This window comes from Phodopus roborovskii, unplaced genomic scaffold, assembly GCF_943737965.1.
Source record: "Phodopus roborovskii unplaced genomic scaffold, PHOROB, whole genome shotgun sequence".
Lineage (NCBI taxonomy): Eukaryota > Metazoa > Chordata > Mammalia > Rodentia > Cricetidae > Phodopus > Phodopus roborovskii.
Genome location: NW_026126646.1, coordinates 5,429,751 through 5,449,672, shown reverse-complemented (window position 1 = coordinate 5,449,672; position 19,922 = coordinate 5,429,751). Strand labels below are relative to the sequence as shown.

Genomic DNA, 19,922 nt, shown 5'->3' with positions numbered 1-19,922 from the left:
GGGGACGGGTCCTGCAGCCGGACGTTTCGGGTCGCGCCTGCCTAGGAAGAGAAAAGCGTTCCGGGAGGCGCCTACACACCGCGGTTCCGGAAGGGGCGAGGAGCCGACGTCAGTCATCCTCGTCCCGTGCGCGCCAAGTCCGCTGCCTGAGCCCTGCAATGTGCGCTGTGCTCCGCAAACCCAAGAGCGTCAAGTTGCGAGCCCTACACAGCGCGAGCAAGTTCGGCGTGGCGGCACGGAGCTGCCAGGAGCTGCTGCACAAGGGCTGCGTCCGCTTCCAGGTGGGTGGGGGCTGCGGGCGCTGCGGGGCGAGGACCCCGGTTACTACTCGCACGGTTTCCGTCTCCTTGTATGGGTTTGGACGGGCGCTGGGCTCCTGTGGTCAGGTGTCGTCTGGAAGCCCGGACTGGGTGGGATAAAGTGCTCTTCCTGTCCTCCAGCTCCCGGTGTCCGGCTCCCGGCTGTGCATGTACGAAGATGGCACGGAGGTGACCGACGACTACTTCCCGAGTCTCCCCAACGACGCCGAACTCCTGCTGCTCACTGCTGGCCAGACCTGGCAGGGCTGTGAGTAGGAACACTTTGGAGATGGGCGGGACCCAGACAGGAGCCTAGTAGATCAGGACAGGGGCTCCGAGTGCCGAGAGCTTTGGCCGAGGAACTCTGTTTTCAGTGGTTTTTTTATTTTGTAATTGCCAAAGGCAAGGGGGAAAGGACTGGGCGTCCTGGGGAAGGTGTTGCTGTGCAGGGCAAGGCAGGGTAGGGCAGGCATGGTTGCCCAGGGATGTTCTCCAACAGGTTAGTGCTGGAACGCCATCAGGAATCACAGTTTTTATTGAAGCTCTTCTAGGTAGCTGTGTGATGACAGCTCATTGTGACTTTAATCCGAATTCCCCGGTGGCAGTGGGATTGGATATCATCTTTATGTGTTACTATTTGCTGCCTGCAGGCACTCCTTGGTGAAGGAGTCGTAATGTCTTTTGTGTTTTTTAATCGGATTTTTAAAGCTGTTGAAGTATTTACCCCACCTCCAGAGAATCCTGGTTATGACTTCCATGTCAAATAATGTGGTTTCCAAGTATCTCCTGTTGTGTACCTTTTCATTATCTTTATCAACACTGAGCTTCAACCAGCTGAGCTAACTGGCCATGCTCTTTTTATGCTCTGTAGTAGAGCAAAAGGTTCTGATTTGGGGGAATGGGAGGATAAGGCTACACAGTCTAGTAGCTAAGGCTGGCCTCCCTACCAACTGCTGCTGGCATTCCAGGCATGTGCCCCACACCCAGCTTCAAAGTTGCTGACTGTGGTGACATCCAGATTGTCGTTTTCTTCGCTGGGCATTTTCACTGTCCAGGAACCTCTTGGAAGTCCTGGCCTCCCGAGGTTTCAGAAGACCTCACTTCTTCAGCTTGCTCACACAGTTGACTCACCAGAGTACTGAGTATGAGCCAGATTTGCAGCCTCACTTGGCTTTCATCTGTGCTTTTTAATTGTTATTGGATTCTGTTTGCTCCTGTTTGGTTCAGGTCCTCGGGAGAATACACTTGGCATTCAGCACTTGCTGGGAAAGCTCACTGTAGTCACTTGTGGAGAGAGTGTCTGGGAAAGTAGGGAGAGGGACTGGGAGGCCTGGAGGTGAGGTCCTGAGGAAATGAGCAAAGGAGGTTACAATGTGCAGGAGAGGCGACCAGGAGAAGAGCAAGTGTACTTTTCTAGAGCGCTACAACCCCGTCGCCTGACAGGAGGTGGCCAGAGGAATGGAATTGGTAGTGTATTCCTGTGGAGGTGTCAAGTGTCAGGGCAAGGGTTAGTGACACCAGAGTCTTGACTTCTGGCAGTCTCTGGGCTGAGTGGACAGGATGCTCTTCTTGGGGCCAGAACAGCATGAATGTGTTTCTGTTTGTCTCCCGGTGGTGGCAGATGTGAGTGACATCACTCGCTTCCTTAGTGTGTTTAATGAGCCACATGCCGGGGTCATCAGGGCTGCAAGGCAACTGCTGTCAGATGAGCGGGCCCCACAGAGGCAGAAGCTACTGGCCGACCTTCTGCATCATGTCAGCCAGAACGTCACTGCTGAGACCCGGGAGCAGGACCCTTCCTGGTTTGAGGGTATGTGGCTCGGGGTGAGCATGGTGGCCAGGGTGTCTGGGGCAGGCACAGAAGGGCCTCTTTGGAAAAGATCCTGATGCTTCTCAACCAAGGGTGTGGCCTGTGGAGTGTGTGAAAACAAAAGGTGCCATGGGAAGGCATCTGGCCGGGACTCCTGGGAGGATGCAGTGTCCTGGGTAGCTTCAAAACAGCCTGGCTTCTTTTGTTTGTTTTTGTTTTAAATCATTCTTCTGAAAGGCATGGTAAGATGCATGGAATGTGGAGTTTACCACTTTACCATTTGAGAGAGAGAGAAAGCATGTGTGCGTGCGTGCGTGCGTGCGTGCGTGCGTGTGTGTGTGTGTGTGTGTGTGTGTGTGTGTGTGAGGATAACCCTGGTGTCATCCTCAGGAATGCCACTTACCTCCTTTGAGATAGGGTCTCATTGCCTGGAGCCTGTCAGTTAAGCCAGGCCGACTGGCCAGCAACTTCAGGGCTCTCTCCTATATACTTCATATCATCCCCGGGTCATACAATGCAAACGCTGGGAAAGTAGTTGTTGGCTGGTCTCTTGAAGGAATAATGACAAGGACACAGTCTGCAGGGTCCTGGGAGATGGCTCAGTGGGCAGTGCTTGCTGCTTACACTTGAGGACCTGAGTTCAGATCCCTGCACCTGTGTAAACTCCAGGTGTGTGGCACATGTGTAACCTCAGTGTTGGGGAACAGAGCCAGGCAGATCCTTGGGGTTCACTGGTCAGCCAGTGAAACCCAAACAGTAAGCTGCAGGTTTAGTGACTCTCAGTAGTGACCTCTGCCCTTTACATGTGCATGCATGGGTGAGTGCATCTGCACAGAGGTGCACACATATGGCACATTCATGTACACCGCATGCACACACACACACACACACACACACACACACACACACACCCTTAAAACCCTTTAAAACAGAAAACAACCCACATTCTTAGTTCAGATGTAAGGTTTTTTATTATTTATTAATTTGTGTTAGGTTTGGTTCTGGTCTATCGAGACAGGGTTTCTCTGTGTAACCCTGGCTGCCCTGGAACTCACTCTGTAGACCACGCTGGTCTCAAACTCACAGAGATCTGTCTGCCTGCTTCTGCCTCCCAAGTGCTGGGATTAAAGGCGTGCACCACCACTGCCAGGCTTAGGTGTAAGATTTTTAAATGGTTCACACCTGTGGTTGGGTGACTCTATTGTACGGAAGGCGGTGGTGCAAATTTGGTGACATTCGATGCATCCAAGCACCTTCACTTGTCCGTCATCAGCACTGGCATGTCATGTCAGTCCACTTCATCTTGCCTGTGCTCTGTGGCTCTGCAGCCCAGCCCCTCTCACTCCAGTTTTAGCTCCATGAGTGGGACACCTCCACACATCTTCCTTTCATGTGGCACCGTGTGTGAATGGAGTCACATCTTGTTTTCCCTGTCCCTTTCTTGTCTGCTTGACTCCTGAGCTATGCAGGACACAAACCAAGAGGTTGTGGTCTGCCTGTGGGCTCCAGAGTCTTCTCTCTTGTAGGTTTGGAGTCTCGATTCAGGAACAAGTCTGGCTACCTGAGATACAGCTGCGAGAGCCGGATCCGGGGCTACCTGAGAGAGGTAAGGCCATGTTCACATCATGGTGAGTGCTCAGCACAGGCTGGTCAGTGGGTGGGGTTCCCTCTCCTCTGCTGATGCTTATCTGCAAGGTTGCTCTGTTAGCAGAAGGCATGTGTACCTCAGAGAGGCAGGAGCATCGTGCATCTGTTCTCTTCTGCAATTTAGCCTCTGACCACATTGTCCAACAGGTGTTAGGACCTTTCTGAGCCATGTCCTTTGGTTAGGGTCAGAGCCTCAGCCTCAGCTCTTATTCCTCTCCTGTTTGGCAGGGATCCTGTTGTGTAGAGTACTACCAGCTTGCATCTTGTGCAGTTGGCAGGTCGGTTCTGATGTGAACTTCATTCCATTATGGATAAGTTTTCTGCATCCCCTCCCTTTCCCTGCTGGCACCTTACATTTTAATTTCTCTCTGGGCATATTGCAGTCCTCTGACTTTGGAAAAGTGGAATACAGGACTGAAGACACCTTTGCTTGGGGTGCTTTGTAGCTTTGCTCCGAGGGACTGCTGGGTCTCAGTGCTGGCTCTAAGTGGACAAAGGCCTTCTCTGGGGGAGTGGCCAGTGGCTCTCTCTCGTGCAGCTACACCTAGCGTGAACTCCAGGAGAAGGCTGTCTTTGATGCCCTGATACCTTCTCTGCCTGGCGTCCTTTCAGTGAAGATGTGGATGCCAGTGAGGTTCAGAGTGGAAGGAGACCCTCCGTGGTGAGTGGGACCTGCCCACATGGGGGCTTGAGGTGCCCATCACTTGGCCTTTTGTGCCTGCCTGCACTGGGCTCCACATGACTGCCTTCATGTAGATAGCATGAGCGTGGATGGGTGGTCTGGGACAGCAGTTGGCTGGTGGCACAGGCCTGGGGCTTCTCCATGCTGTTTTACAGCGTGTCACCCCTGAGCTTCTTGGTTGAAAGCAGGTCCTAAGGCTGTTTGCTTCCTCCATCCACATCCTCCTCTGAATGTGATCCTGCTGTGTAGCTTGGGGGAAACTTGGCATGTGCCTGTGTTCCCAGAGCCTCTGCTGGTTGAAGCTACCCCACTTCCCATGGGTATGGAGGGCCTGCCTGACCAGCTGGCCTGAAACCCTGACTGACTTGGCTGTTCTCTTATCTCTGTGGACACTGCTTGCCTGCACTGGGCCTGCTGGGCTCTCAGGCAGATCTCCATTGGGCAGGCTCTAGGACTTCCTTTTTAAGCTGCTGTGTGGCATTACACTGTATTCACTTACCTGTTAGCCGTCCTCCACACGGAGTGGGGTCTGCAGGAGCACCGTTAGCCGACCTTCAGGAGCACGGTTAGCCGTCCTCCACACACAGTGGGATCCTCCACATGGAGTGAGGTCTGCAGGAGCACCGTTAGCCGTCCTCCACATGGAGTGAGGTCTGCCTGTTCATTGTGGGGACAGTGGTGCTCCAAGCCTGACTGCTCTGCCCAGGTTTCTTGTAGGTAGCAGTAGCCAACCCCAGGCAGACAGGAGGGCCAAGAGAATACAGAGAGCTTGAGTTTGCTGGGCCATGAGCAAAGCTGAGGAGCCAGCCGAGGCCAGGCAGCTGGAACAGCAGGTCCCTGGGCTTTCTTTGTTTTTAAACCTTTTACCTTTCTCCGCTCCCTTCCAGAGTGGGGGACAGCTTGGCCTGGCCCTCATTATCTGCTCATTTGCATATAAGGTCCTCATTGGTCATCTTTGCCTTCATTGTCTGCTCATTTGCATGTAGGGCTCCTTCTTGACTGGCAGGTAGAAAGTGACTGTGTGCTGCCCCTGTACCCCCCAAACCCAGCTTCATTCATCTTCTCAGTGTGTCACAGCTGCTAATGCTCTGGTGTCCAGTGTTCTGTACTCCATGTGGCCTTGGCGATTGTCCCACATGACCTAGCATCGTAGGTGCCCTGACTGGCCCTGGTACCTGCATGGGCCCTTTTGTCACCGCTGCTCACCTGAGCACAGGGGGAGCACTGACTAAATGATCTAACCCCTCCCCGTTCCGCCCCCCATGGGATCTTGCTATGTAGAGCAGCTGGCCTTTGGGATCCTCCTATTTCACCTCCCAAGTGATCAGATTACAGATGGGTACAGCTCTCTCTGCCTGGCCTCTTGTCAATTCCATTTCATGGGCCAGAACGGTTTCCCAGGCCGTGATCGCTGAGCAGTGGTCAGACACTCTGACCGCAAGACTGGGCGTCGGCAGGTGCCTGACCACCAGTGTGGGTGGCATAGGTTGGTGGCTGAAGCTGGCTTTCGGGCGTGGGCTCAGGCTCCGCTGTGTCTCTGGCCCCTCTTTCAGGTGAGTGCTTACGCCTCTGCGGTGGATGCAGCGGCTCGAGGAGAATTTGAGCGGGTCCTTAGCTCCATGAGCCAGAAACTCAAGTCTGTGAAGTACAACGGCAGCTACTTCGACAGAGGTGCAGAGGCCGGCAGCCGTCTCTGTACTCCAGAAGGCTGGTTCTCCTGCCAGGTGAGCTTTGTGCTGGGCTCAGTAAGTACTGCTGAGCACAGCCTCCTGGGGTGAGAGGCCTAAGAGTAGATGCTGGCCCTCACATTCAGAGCGCGGGAGGAGGTAGGGATGGGGGTGTGTAGTTGTTGGCGTGTTAGTATGTGGTACTGTAGGAGCACTGGAGCATGCTGGGAGTAACGGGTCTGCTCCTGTGTGGATCTGTAGAGGCACATAGCAGAGGGTGGTTCTCTAGTAACAGGGGCACATAGCAGAGGGTGGTTCTCTAGTAACAGGGGCACATAGCAGAGGGTGGTTCTCTAGTAACAGGGGCACATAGCAGAGGGTGGTTCTCTAGGAACAGGGGCACATAGCAGAGGATGGTTCTCTAGTAACAGGGGCACATAGCAGAGGGTGGTTCTCTAGGAACAGGGGCACATAGCAGAGGATGGTTCTCCTGTAACAGGGGCACATAGCAGAGGGTGGTTCTCTAGTAACAGGGGCACATAGCAGAGGGTGGTTCTCCTGTAACAGGGGCACATAGCAGAGGGTGGTTCTCTAGTAACAGGGGCACATAGCAGAGGGTGGTTCTCTAGTAACAGGGGCACATAGCAGAGGGTGGTTCTCCTGTAACAGGGGCACATAGCAGAGGGTGGTTCTCCTGTAACAGGGGCACATAGCAGAGGGTGGTTCTCTAGGAACAGGGGCACATAGCAGAGGATGGCTCTCTAGTAACAGAGGCACATAGCAGAGGGTGGTTCTCTAGGAACAGGGGCACATAGCAGAGGATGGTTCTCTAGGAACAGGGGCACATAGCAGAGGGTGGTTCTCTAGGAACAGGGGCACATAGCAGAGGATGGCTCTCTAGTAACAGGGGCACATAGCAGAGGGTGGTTCTCTAGGAACAGGGGCACATAGCAGAGGATGGCTCTCTAGTAACAGGGGCACATAGCAGAGGGTGGTTCTCTAGGAACAGGGGCACATAGCAGAGGATGGCTCTCTAGTAACAGGGGCACATAGCAGAGGGTGGTTCTCTAGGAACAGGGGCACATAGCAGAGGATGGCTCTCTAGTAACAGGGGCACATAGCAGAGGGTGGTTCTCTAGTAACAGGGGCAGAAATGCCTTTATCTTTTGGAAACTCCGAATACAAGATGAGGGGCAATGGAACATTGAGGGCAGGTAGAATTCCAAAGACAGAATTCTTTAAAAATTAGGTTTATTTTTTATGTGTGTGGGTGTTTTGCCCGTGTGTATATCCGTGCACACGTGTGCCGTGTGCCTGGTCCCCTGTGGAGGCCAGGAGAGGGTGTCAGATCCCCTGGAACTGAAGTTACAGGTGGTTGTAAGCCACATGTGATTCTGGGAATCAAATCTTGGTCCTCTAGGAGAACAGCCAGTGCTCTTAATCCCTGCACCATCTCTCTAGCCCAGGGGGAGAGAATTTTTGATCTCTAATGAACAGCAAACACTTTTGTGTAATGTGTAGTTGAGGCTAGCTGACTTAATACTTATTTTATTTTTGTGTATATGTGTGTAATGTTTGTGTACACAAGCCACGGCATGGGTGTGGTCAGAGGGCAAACCACACCTGGCTTTTACGTGGACCCCAGCATCCAAGCATGGTTCTCAGGCTTGTGTGGCAAGTGCTTTTCCTCCTGAGCCATCTCCCTGGCCTTAAACTCTAAATCCTCCTGCTTTTGCCTCTTAGTGCTGGGGATACTGGTGTTGCCACTGGCTGGTTCAAACTTCTGTCCACGGATAAAATGCCTTGTGGGGCCTGCTCCTTAGCAAGCTTGTTGGCTTGGAGGAGAGCAATACTGTCCCTCACTCCTACCTTTCCAACCCCTGCCTTGGTCACTGCAGGGCCCCTTTGACCTGGACAGCTGTCTTTCCAAGCACTCCATCAACCCCTATGGCAACAGGGAAAGCCGGATCCTCTTCAGCACCTGGAACCTGGATCATATGTGAGTGTCTGTCACCAAGATTCAGGTTCACTCATCAGAACTAACCCAGCATCTGGTTGGGCTCTTACCCCCGCTCAGGTCTGGTCCGTTGCAACTGTGTGGTTTAGGCCCAGGGACAGACCCTACATGCTTATGGAAGGGGCTTCTGGCGAGACGCTGCTGTTCTACCAAGTGTCAGTGCCCAATGCTAAGCCGTCTCTCTGCCCTCCTGCCTCCATCTGTGGTGAATCTGGTGGCCTGACTCCTCATGGTCCAGTGTTAGACCCTAACACTCTGTGCTATGTGTTTGAACCACAGGAGCCCACTTTAGGGCTGTGGTGTGGGAGGTCAGAGCCAGCTGGGCAAGCTGCAGCCTCTCCTCCTGGAGCAGGGCAGGGCGGGAACATAATTCTGCAGCTCTTACTGTAACTACCCTTGGCCTTACTTTAGGAGGGCCAAGTGCTCCAAGCACCCCGAATGGCTACCTCGACTCTTGGAATCAGAACTATTAGAAGGATATAAAAAGTGAGTTATATTTGAGGGCCCCTTCCCTGTTGCCTGGGAAACCACTGTCCTGAAATGTGCCGTCAATGCTCTCGTACACCTTTGCCAGTGTGGACTTGGGTGCTGCTGCTGCTCTCTGGCTCTGCAGTGCTCTGTCTGTCCACACAACCCAGGGGAACAGCACGGGTGCTGGCACTTGTGAAGATGCTAGCCCCAGGCCGTTCTGAGTACTCACCGCTTTCTAACTACGGGGTGAAACGTAAGTCTGCCAGTTCCATGCCTGACGGTCTGAGCTGTGGACTTGCTGTACCCACAGCTGGTGAGGAACGTAGACTCGGGCCCCACCTGGCAGGCATCATGAGGGATGTCTGCGCGTCTGGTACACTCTAGATGGGAAAGACTGCCCTGGCTCTGACCGCCAGCCTCCTTGGGAAGTTAATGCCTGTGGCCCCTTCCAGCCTTCTCTCTTCCCACGATAGCCAGTTGCTGCGTGTCCCTGCCACCACTCGGTGTCACTATTGCCTCTGCATTTCCCTGTCTGAGGAGAGCGCCCACTTTGCTGCTTCTGTGTTTCCTGGCCCCTGGGAAGGCCGAGGCCTCTTTGTGGCTCTGCCGTTCACGGCTTTCACGTTGCGTCCTTTTGCTCAGTGTTTTTGTCCTGAGCACTGATTCTCTCCTGGCTGGCTGTGTGAGAGGTGTTGTTGGTATATTTTGGGCACATTCCTGATGTCTTGTAGTAACTGGGTGGGTGGCTGTGGAGAGCCCTAGCAGACTAGTCCCGTGTCTTAGGGTCTGAGACACTGTTGTCAGAATACCGACGGCAGGCCCAGAGTGTGCACGGATCCTGCCATTCTTCCCGTGGCTGCAGGGGACTCTGCCCCCCATTTGTCTGCAGCTGCTTTTGCCCTGTGTTTAACGGCAGTGAGTTTTGCTTCTGTTTTTATCCGTCCTTTCTGCTCCTTTTAGGGTTTCTCCTTGCTCTCTAAGTTTCTGTCTTTTGTGTTTTAATATGTGTTCAATGCTACACATCTTGGGCTGCACCTGGCTTCAGTGTTTTGAGGTCAGAGTGACTGTTCCGATGTCTGAGTCTTTGGCAGGTCTCGGAGTTCCCAGGGCTTTTCTGTCATTTCATGTCATTCTGCTCATCCTTCTTATGCTCCTGTACCTGAAGGTCGAGACTCTGTACACACTCTCTGCTGTTTACTTCACGCTCCCCCTGCAGGGTTTCTGTTGCCCTAAAAGAAGGCGTCTCTTGCTGGCACAGTAGCTGCTGTGTGTGGTCTAAGTGAGACTGTCCGTGCGGTGTCTGGGTATGCTGGCTGCTCAGTAGTTGTTTGGTATTTTGTTGCATGAATAAGTGGGTTTGAACTCATCTCACTGTTTGCTGTACGGCCTGCTCGCACTCCGCACCGCGGACCCACCCGTCACTTCACTCCTCCAGGGCGGTTTATGGGTGCTGTTCCACCTGGCCTTACGCCTGCACAGATGCTTGTTTCCATGTCAGCACCTGTGCGTGCCTTCCTCCTCGCTGCTCACACCTCCTGCATCTTCCTGGTGGCCCTTCCTAGTGCTTCATAAGGAGGGTCTGAGGTGAACGCCCTGTCTGAACTTCTACTGAGCGAGTGGAGAGTGACTGTCCCACCCTGGGTCTGGGATCACAGCCACCTAGGTCCCTTCTGCACTCCCCAGAGGGAGGCTGAGGGAGGTTGATCGCAGTGATTCCTGGCTTCTGCTCATGGGCACTGCTGCCAGGCTTCTGCCTTCTCAGTGAAGACTGGTTCATTCCCTTAACTGAAAGTGTCACACATCCAGAGACACATCGTTTTGGTTCTACTGTGACACGTCCTCCGTTCTGGAGAGCTCTGGTTCTCCTCTGCAGTCTCTTGGATTCCCATGGGCATCCTGGGAACTTCTTGCCACCCACCCTCTTTATGCTGACCCTGCTTGTGTGCTCTGACTCATTGCCCTTGTCTCTGGATAACTTCCTGCTGTGGATTCAATTGCACCCCTCCCCCCACCTGCCACATTGAAGCTGTCACCCAGTGAGACCACATCTCTCCAGGTCCTTTGGGAAAGAGTTAAGGTAAAATGATGCCGTAGGGAGGAGAGCAATCCAACAAGAACAGATATTCTTGTAAGTGGGAGAGCCTGTTCATGCTCTCACTGCTGTGTGAGGGCATGCCAGGAAGTTGGCCCTGATCACACCAGACCACAGCGCAGTGGCTTCAGAGCTGCGAAACGGTAAATGTTGGGGAGGTGGCTTGCTTTCCACCTGCTGTTGTTGTGACTGCGCTTGGACGTGAGCTCCTTTGGTGACTGGCTTTCTGTTGTCGGCTTGTCAAAGCGTCTCTGCAGAGGCCCCTGCATTTGCTCCCTGTGGACGTCCCAGTTTCAGTGGCCCAGTAATTCGACATTGTTTTTACTTTGGTCATACGTGATTGAATCACATGCCAGTGTGGGACACGGGCTGGGGGGGGGGGTCTGTGTACAGTGGGTACGTGAGCAAACAGCAGTCACTAAGGGCGTAGAAGTACTCACGCACGGGGCTTGCCTTGTTGAATGGCCACGTGAGCGGCCCAGCCTTGCGTTCTTTTTAGTAAGTTAAGCAGTGCCTACTGTTCAAGTTTGCAAAGTAAGACAAGCTTGCGCAGGGCTCTGTCTCACTGACCATGCCCACCCATGGCCCACATCAGGGATGGGGGGGATGGGCAACGCCACCATGCTGTGCAGCACGGTGCTGGGCTCCTCTGGTGACTCACCCTCAAGTCCTATCCATTTCACCACCTTGGCCCTTTGGGATATTCCCAGCTTAGGTTCCTTAAGAATCTTCAGGATCCTCTCACCTGTAAGCAGGTGTCTTTAGGTCTCTATCGCTGTGATGAAACACTGTCCAAAAGCAACTTCGGGAGGAAAGGGTTAATTTCATCTGAAAGGGAAGTCAGTCAGGACAGTAACTCAAGGTAGCAACTGATGCAGGGCCCATGGAGGAGTGAGTGCTGTTTGCTGGCTTGTTCAGGCTGCTCATCTGACCCAGGACCACCACCTAGGGGTGGCGCTGTCCACCGTGAGCTGGGCCTTCCCACACCAGTCAAGACTTGCTTACACACCAGTGCGGCAGGGGTATTTGCTGTGGTAGGTACTGCGCTATGAGAGTCTGCAGCTGGCTGATGGGAGGGTGCACAGCACCCTGTGGTGTGTGACACTGACAGCAGGTGGGTGTCTTCCCGACTTGGCAGAATAGAGAAGAAGCGCACTGTGGTGCCCACGCTGGCCGAAGCCATCCAGGACGGGAGGGAGGTGAACTGGGAGTACTTCTACAGCCTGCTTTTCACCGCGGAGAACCTGAAGCTGGTGCACATCGCCTGCCACAAGAAGACCACACACAAGCTGCAGTGTGATCACAGCAGGGTCTACCGGCCCCAGAAAGCGTCCAAGAAGAAGTGGCCTGCTCGGAAGCGCCAGTGACACACACCGGGCCCTCTGCCGTGACTGCAGGGTGATGGGCCGTACGTACTGTCACTCTAGAAAAGCCTTTGAGAGTCTTTTTGACGTCTGGTTTGAGTACCTTCCCGGTTTGCTTCCCCAGCCTGACAGCCCAGTGCAGAGGACGGTGCTGGGCGCTCACTGTGTCCCTGTGATGTGGCAGCATCTTCATGTCAGCTTGGGCACTGTGGTATGGGGATGGTATGTGTTAGTCTGCACCTCAGCTTTTATGGCCCGTTTCCATGGCAAAGCCCCACAGCTCTGACTACATTCCTCTGAGAAATGGTGCTTCCGGGATAAATGTTTGCATTTCACAAGGAAGATGGAGGACGTTCTCTGCTTACCTGTTTTAAATGGCAGGAGGTGAGAAGACTCCCAGTTGTCTTCTGGTGAGAACAGCTGACTGGGGCAGTACCTTGAGCCATGGGAAATTGCTGTTTTTCATGGGTTAAATAATGGCTTTCTGCCGAGCTCGGTGGTGCACAGCTTTAGTCCCAGCACTCAGGAAACAGAGGCAGGCAGATCTTTGTGAGTTCGAAGCCAACCTGGTCTACAGAGCGAGTTCCAGGACAGGCTTCAAAGCTACAGAGAAACCCTGTCTTGAAACACCAAACAAATAATGGCTTTCTGTCATGAGTCTCATGACTCAACACTGATACATGTGTGCACAATTGGAGGCGGTTTAAGCTTTTATGTGTAGAATTGGGAAGCTGTTAAAGCACAGTTGGCAGAGAATGACCCCGAATTCATGATACACCTGTGGCATCCCTAGAGCTGGGATTACAGATGTGCACCACCATGCCTGGTATTTGGTTTTGTAAACGTGTGTCAGTTTGTGCAGAGACAGTCTGAGGAAATGCCACACTGTGAAGTCAGTAAACCTGAGGTATTCAGCAGGATGAGATTTGATCACCAGATACTAACTTCCTGCATCATGTATTTTATGGTACTTGATGTTTTGTTTTTCCTTCTAAGATGGATCTCGTTATGTAGTTCTGGCTGGCCTGGAAAGCACTATTAGATCAGCTTAGCCTTGAACTCACAGAGTTCTGCCTCTGCCTCTTGAGTGCTGGGATTAAAGGTGTGTGCACCACTCCTAGCATGAATTTTTTTAAAAAATGAGCATTTTATATGTTTTATAATGTTTGTATTTTTACTGTATTTTAATTACCATTTTTACCATATAATCAGAAAAACAAATAGAGTTTCCAGAATAGACATGTCAGAAGTTCGCATGTATTGGGAAGATGGGGTTAAGTGACACCAGTAGCTGGTGACTGGACTGTTGCTGAGTCCATGGTCACTGTGATGGGAGACGCTTTGCCTGCTTGTGGGTTCAGATGGGAAGTGTCACAGGCAGGAGCTGTCACAGTCAGTGGGAGACAGCAGAAGCCTGGGACCCATGTAAGCTCGGGAGTGTGGGCGGCACACGCTTCAAGGGCAGTGAGCAGTGGACTCACGAGTCAGACTGCGGTGAGGTATTGCCGACAGCTTAGGGAAAGGCATGGGTTTAAATCCCCGGCAAGGCAGAGCCACTCAAGCCATCCAGGGAAGCTCTGGCTTAAACCTGTGAGGCCAAAGAAGAGCCTGTCTTCAGGAAGGTCTTTGCTGGGTGAGTTCTGACTGCTCCAGGCCCTGGGCCCATTTGATCTGTGGGGAGACTTGAGTGGGAAGAGCAGGTCTTCACCAAGGGGCCAGATGACTGACCTCCAAAAATATCCAGGACCTGACTGGACTGTGTCCCACTGCCTTGAGAATGACAGGATTCCACAGGGAGGGTACCTGGGAACTCACATTAATTCCTGCACTCTGCCCCACCCCCCAAACATAGCTCCTGGCTTGTGTCCTCTTGCTATATGCACTGGTTTCTGGATCCTAGGAGGCTAATCCAAACAGACTATAATACGGGGAGACAGGACATGCTTGTCATAGGTACCCATGACTGGAGCTTTCATGGGGCCGATCTGCAGATGGCAAACTGGCTTTGGCACTTGTATAGACTTTGTGAAAATTTTAAGTCAGCTGGCTGACTCAGGTTCTTAAACAACCTAGCGTATCTGTCTCCCCAAGCAGATTCTAACAATAGCTTTAATGTGCGTGCCTGCTCGCTCGATCATGTCATGCATGGCTTGCTTGTGGAGGTTGGGATGACCTGTGGAGGTCACTTCTGCCCACCATATGGGCTCTGGGTGTTAAACTTACACCTCTAAGCTTGGCAGCAAGCACCCTTGCCTATTTGTTCTTGAGTTGTCTGGTTTTGCTGCTGTGGACACACTGCCGGACCCTCTCCTCGTGTCCTTTTGTGCCCGATGTCCCACGCCCACCCACCACCCTGTCTGTACTTTCACAGAAGATGCGATACCTGTGTTCTCTCTGACAGGGTGAGGAACTTAGGACTGGGACTACGTCCATCTCAACAGCCTCTTTCTGCTCCCACAGGAAAGGGTTCCATTAGCTTCCCAGAGCTGGATGACTGCTGAGACAGAGCTGCCTGCACTTGAGTCATGGCCAGTGAGGGTGGGAAGGGCACCTGCTGCCTGAGGTCTGCTGCTTCTTTACCCAGGGACCGTCAGCAGGGTGGGCTGTACGTAAAGGAGTAGGGGGATGGCTAGGGCAGGCCTATCTCTTCGGTAGGCGTGGTATGGTTAAGGGTGCTCACTCAAGTCTGCTCATGGGAACCAATCAGCTGTTTCACCAGGAACTCTGGTGTGTCTCTTTCCAGGGACGGAGTATATTACTATCCCTACCAGAAGATGACCACCAGCAACAGCTTTAAATTATTGTTCATCAATCGCTAAGTCACAAAACTGAGTAGGTGAGGGTCAGAGCTGACGAGCTCTCAGTGGAAGCTGAGAATGACCGTGGGGAGATTAGCGGGTGAGGGTGGGGGAGAGATTAGCTGGTGGGGGTTGGGGGGTCTGTCTGAACAGGTGCAGAACTGAAAAATCCTCACAGGCCTGGAACACTTGCCTTTGCATAGAACCGGCACGGCTAGCCGCAGTCCCAGCAGAGCAGGGGAAGGGGCAGTCGTGATACCTCTTGGTCAAGGCCTGCTGTACCAAGGGCCTTGTATCTGCTGCTAGCTAATGGACCCGAAGGGTGGCCCTGGCTTTGAACACCATTCATTTCTTCCCAAGGTTCTCAAACATTTGAGAGGTGGCAGTTTTGGGGACATAGTATTTCCTTAAAAATATATTTTATTTTCTTCTCATATGTACTTTGTAAAAACTATAAGCTATACGATTAGCTTCACTCAGAAACAGGAGTCCTTCCAGAAGACGCTGAACTCACCTCCAGCCTTCAATTGGCATGGAAAGCAAGCTTGTGTTACCAAAACCAAAGCACCCAGGAATTCTTATTTCCCACTGCCCAGCCTCCTGCTGACCTGTGCTAGCATGGAGGAGGCAAAGGCATCAATCAGCATAGTGGTGGTGGCAGCAGCCTGTGGTCATGAGGGACCCTTCCACAGGAGCCCAATGTTTGCACTGGTTATGTTCATGTCAGTTGTGGTCAGTTAAGAACATGTTCTCTTGGAGATGCCATATGGGAATCTTAATACTCGCTGCGCCGTTCAAGGGAACTACTAAGCAGGTGAGGACACCAGTCTACATCTCTGCATCATCCTCGTCCTCATCATCTTTGGCCCTAAAATGCATTTTTCTGAATTCTCGTCTGCTCATGGAAGGACAAGATGAAGAGGCTGGTGGCAGATCCTTGGAAGAGAAGAAAACATGACTTCAATCTTGATGACATTTCCTGGGCGAGCACCCAGATCCAAACCCGATCATGGTCTGCCCTGGGCCTTGCGGAGCAGGTCCCTGTTTCAGGCATGGCAAGTCTGTCCAGGCAGTGGTCCCTTGGTAAGAAAGATGCTACACTCTAAACTAGAGCTAGCATCAGAAACATGGTTTCATGTTCACAAAAATCACAAATCTGACTTTCTAACCTTGTTCCAGGCCCAAGACACACCCAGGGGGCTGAAAAAGTGGTCCCTTGGTAAGAAAGATGCTACACTCTAAACTAGAGCTAGCATCAGAAACATGGTTTCATGTTCACAAAAATCACAAATCTGACTTTCTAACCTTGTTCCAGGCCCAAGACACACCCAGGGGGCTGAAGCCAGGGACCCTGCCTTCCCAGCCTTTCAAACTGGAACTGATTCCCAGCCTATGAGCTTGAGAGTGGGGGTGGTGTAGCACATAGCTCATTTTCTTTTTCTCCTCTTGCATGAACACGATGCATTCATGTTTACCTTTGTGTTGTGGAATTACGGGCAAACAGTAACCTGGGAGCTCATGGTGGTAGCTACAGCTTGCTGCCCAGGTGATGCAGGAGAGACAGGAGGTAACACTTACCTGCATAAGCTCTACATTCCCGAAGAAGCGACTCACAGGCATGGGCTGGTTGCTGTCATCATCGAGAAAGATGCTGCTATCCATCTGAAGCACAGGTGCCCGCTCCTCCTCTGTCCTGGGCACAGGCTCAGCCTGTCTGGCAGAGCTGTCACCAGGGTCCTGGGCTGCGGCAGCACTGCTGGGTTCTGCTGTGGGCAAGCCATCTTCAGTCTTTGCTGAGGGTTCCTTGCTCACAGCCTGGGAGCAGCCCTGGGGAGGCTCTCCACTCTCTGGCACAGGGACAGCAGCCTTTGCACTGTCCCCCGCAAGCTCACTTTCACAAGGGGACGCAGGGGACACTTTTGGCAAAGAAGAAATGTCACTTTTAGGGTCAGCTTTCTGTAATTCTGCCTTTACAAGGTGACCTTTGTCATACTTGAACTTTTTGGAAGTGCGTCTGTCTGTAGTCTTGTGTGATGAGGAAGCCTGCCAGGAAAGAAAAGTGTAAGAGAAAGTCAGACCCATCTGGCAGAGGCACAGGGCTGTCTCAGAACACCTCTTCCTCTGCTGCTGAGGGGCAGGGCAGACTGGAGGCTGAGGAGGACCCAAAGCACCGCTCCAACAAGATGCTTTCCCAGGGTTCTTTTCTGAAAGGCATGCCTGCTGCTAAAATTACACCCCAGAACCCATATAATGGAAGGAGACTCTTCTACTTCAAGTTGTCCTCTGACCTCCCTCAAATAAAAATGTAATTAAAAAAAAAATGTAAAAGAACCCAGTTTTCCCATCTCCCCACTCAAAGCAGGCTCCCAGCTCTTTGCTGTAAGCATGGCAGTGCTGGGGCACTCACTGTAGGAATCAGCAGACACCTAGGCTGGCATCAGCAACGTGTCAGTGAGCTGTCCTAAGTGAGCGCTGTGTGAGGCCACTCAGAGTCATTTCCTTGCTGCCTGACAGACACCTTCAAAGTGGCACCATGCACAAGCTGTGCCACACTGCACTGCCAGCACACCTCCACACACTCGTGCAGGGTGCTCGAAAGCTAACTCAGCTGCACTGCCATGAGCACTCCTCTCTGACGGCAGGGACGGCACCGTCACATGGCCTCTGAAATGTCTCCCAGGCTACACACAGCAGCAGTGGTTTGCATTTCACACAACACATCTCAGAGTGACAACTGTAGAAACGGATGGAGCCAAGGCCTTGGTGTTCTCGGTAGTGAAGCTCACCAGACATGCTGTCTTGGCAGATGTGGAGCTGGCAATGTCCTCGGCAGAGGCCAAGCTGGCTGAAGAGTAACTCCGGGCCCGAAGGCGTGCTGAGGATCGCACTCCACCTGTGAGCTGGAGGAGAGTGAAACTCAGAGAGCAAGCTTTGGGCACAATGCCAGCACAGAGCTGTGGGTGCTCAGCTCAGGGTCTGAGGCCGGCCCACACTCCCTCACCTACAAGCAAAGGCTTCTATGGCCCACAGTACCTCACCCCAACTGTCCAGGGTTAGACACAGGGTCCGGGGCCAGAGGGATGGCTCAGTGGAAAAGGAAAGGGGCTTGCCACCAGGACCGAGGACCCAGTTAGCGGAACAAAAGAACTGTAAGTTGTGCTCTGGCCTCTACCTGTGCTGTGCTACGCGCTACACAGGTGGCACAGCACACACGTGGGCATACACGCATGCACACACAAGTGGAAACAAAAGCTGGCTGTAGACAGGTCCACTGTGGAGGCGGGCACTGTAGCAAGTGACCATGAAGGCATACCCGTGTGTCTCCCCCTCCCCCCCACAGCACCTTATGTATCCGGGCTGGCCTCAGACATGTATGTAGCCAGTGAGCACCTTGCACTCCTGAGCCTCCCTCTGTTTCCCGAATGTTGGGATCATAGATGTGAGCTGCTATGTTCAGCTTATGTGGGACAGGGAAATGAACTCCGCTTCATGCATGCTAGGGGTCACGGACTGGTACAGGGGTCCCGGCAGCTAGGCAAGCATCCTACCAACTGTGTCATATTCCCGGCTCCACAGGTCTTGAATGCACGATCCATGGATCTGTCCTAGCTTCTCAGTGCTGGGGTCCCAGCCGGTGTCACCACACACAACTGTCTCACACATCATCTTACTGCCCCCACTGACCAACAACACCCTATGTAGCCTAGGCTGGCCTTAAATGCACACGCCAGCACACATGTAAGGGACAACCAGAAAGGAGGGAAGGAAAAGTATTTGGAGAAATAGAGGCTGAAAGCTTCCTGTGTTTACTGAAAACAATCGAGGAATCTGAACCAACTCAACTCCAAGTTGACAGGCCACCTCTGTGACAATGGGGGGAGACAGACAGCACAGACCATCCCCCGTAACAGTTCTAATCTTGGAAGAACTGGGAAGAAACCAACTCCTTTCTCTGCAGAAACAGCGAGAGCCACAGTGAATACACTTAGTGCACTTAAAATAAATAAATAAAAAATAAAACAAAATGTCATTTAAGAAAGTAAATCTACACCAAAAAAACCTGTCCTGCAAAATGAAGGCCCGGATAAAGACATTTCCAGATGCCAACTGAGGACTGTTGCTTTAGAACTTCTGAAAGCCAGTGACCCCAACAGTAGTAACCCAAACACACACAGGGGCACCCCTTCCCCATGGAAAGTCCTTGTACATAACAAGAGGCAACACGTTAGTAACATGCAAGTGGTAACAAGCGGGGTGGGCACGAGGGCGCCTTGCTGGCCTAAGGAAGTGGCCAATGTGGAAGGCGGTAAAGTGACCACTGCGGGGGCTGGACTGTCAACAGATGGCTCACGAACTCCCACAAAAAGCGGGGAGAGAAAGAACTACACGAACGAGTCGGACCATTCTGCACGAACCGAGGCAGTGCAATTCGGAAAACACCCGCACGCGGAACTCAGATCTTAACGCCTGCAAGAGGGAGCAGCACACAGGCGGTGCCGACGCGGGCAACAGTCGCCTATCAACGACAGCACGGGCGCACGCCATTCCCCCGAAGGCCGGGGGTCTGGCTGGACCCTGGCCACCGGTAGGTAGGTAGTGGGCAGGCGACCCCCGTCAGGCTACGGGGCACTTCGGAGTGCCCGCCAGGCCTGGTCAGAGCGCCGCTGCAGCTGGGGCAGGGCCCAGTCACCCTGCCCGCTGTCACTGCGCCGGGGTCGGCCGCCGCGCTGGGCCGGGGTGCGGGGCCCCGGGGTCCCCGGGCGAGGAGCGGCCGCCGGGCGAGGCCCAGGGAGCCCCGCGCGGCGCGCGTCCCTCCCTCACCTTCCTGCTCCTCATGGGTGAGCGCCCCGGGCTAACGCTCCTCCGCCGACTCCCGATCGCGCGGCTCCCGGCGCGCGCCTCCGCTGCCAGCGTCTGACGTCACCGCCGGCCGGCCAATCGCAGGGCGGCGCCTGCCGGTCACGTGCCGCCAGCGACGCCGAGCGCGCTTCCTGGGACGTGAGCGGGGGCGCCGGAAGCCGGGCGACGTGCCCGCCACGCGCGGGGGGGTGCGGGGCGGGGCGCGCGCCGCACGT

The 19,922-nt window shown here is 53.4% G+C and overlaps 2 protein-coding genes across 3 annotated transcripts; one reads left to right on the top strand and one right to left on the bottom strand.

Annotated features, from left to right (window-relative positions):
* The first annotated feature begins 93 nt into the window (after nt 1-93).
* Dffb (DNA fragmentation factor subunit beta) lies at nt 94-13,284 on the top strand. 2 transcript variants are annotated; one of them, XM_051173943.1, is made up of 7 exons: nt 94-281; nt 441-567; nt 1,921-2,109; nt 3,636-3,715; nt 5,992-6,162; nt 8,004-8,104; nt 11,824-13,284. In XM_051173943.1, exons 1-7 carry the CDS (start codon nt 159-161, stop codon nt 12,050-12,052), a joined length of 1,020 nt encoding a protein of 339 aa, XP_051029900.1. In that variant the 5' UTR covers nt 94-158; the 3' UTR covers nt 12,053-13,284. The 2 variants fall into 2 exon arrangements, with proteins under 2 accessions (XP_051029900.1, XP_051029901.1); XM_051173944.1 differs by lacking the exon at nt 8,004-8,104 and having other exon boundaries at nt 11,824-12,064.
* A 2,233-nt stretch (nt 13,285-15,517) lies between these two features.
* On the bottom strand, nt 15,518-19,722 carry CUNH1orf174 (chromosome unknown C1orf174 homolog). Its single transcript, XM_051173922.1, has 4 exons — nt 19,669-19,722; nt 17,634-17,747; nt 16,426-16,890; nt 15,518-15,783 (listed from the first exon to the last, which is right to left on the bottom strand). Exons 1-4 carry the CDS (start codon nt 19,681-19,683, stop codon nt 15,676-15,678), a joined length of 702 nt encoding a protein of 233 aa, XP_051029879.1. The 5' UTR covers nt 19,684-19,722; the 3' UTR covers nt 15,518-15,675.
* Nucleotides 19,723-19,922: the final 200 nt, after the last annotated feature.

Excerpts from the sequence above, each read along its gene's own strand:
- Dffb (XM_051173943.1), top strand. The coding sequence starts at position 159 with ATGTGCGCTGTGCTCCGCAAACCCAAGAGCGTCAAGTTGCGAGCCCTA. Across the intron at positions 282-440 it reads AGGGCTGCGTCCGCTTCCAG|CTCCCGGTGTCCGGCTCCCG; the intron begins GTGGGTGGGGGC and ends CCTGTCCTCCAG. Across the intron at positions 2,110-3,635 it reads GGACCCTTCCTGGTTTGAGG|GTTTGGAGTCTCGATTCAGG; the intron begins GTATGTGGCTCG and ends TCTCTCTTGTAG.
- CUNH1orf174 (XM_051173922.1), bottom strand. Across the intron at positions 16,891-17,633 it reads CTGCCAAGACAGCATGTCTG|GCTTCCTCATCACACAAGAC; the intron begins GTGAGCTTCACT and ends CTTTCCTGGCAG. Across the intron at positions 15,784-16,425 it reads GGAATGTAGAGCTTATGCAG|GATCTGCCACCAGCCTCTTC; the intron begins GTAAGTGTTACC and ends TTCTCTTCCAAG.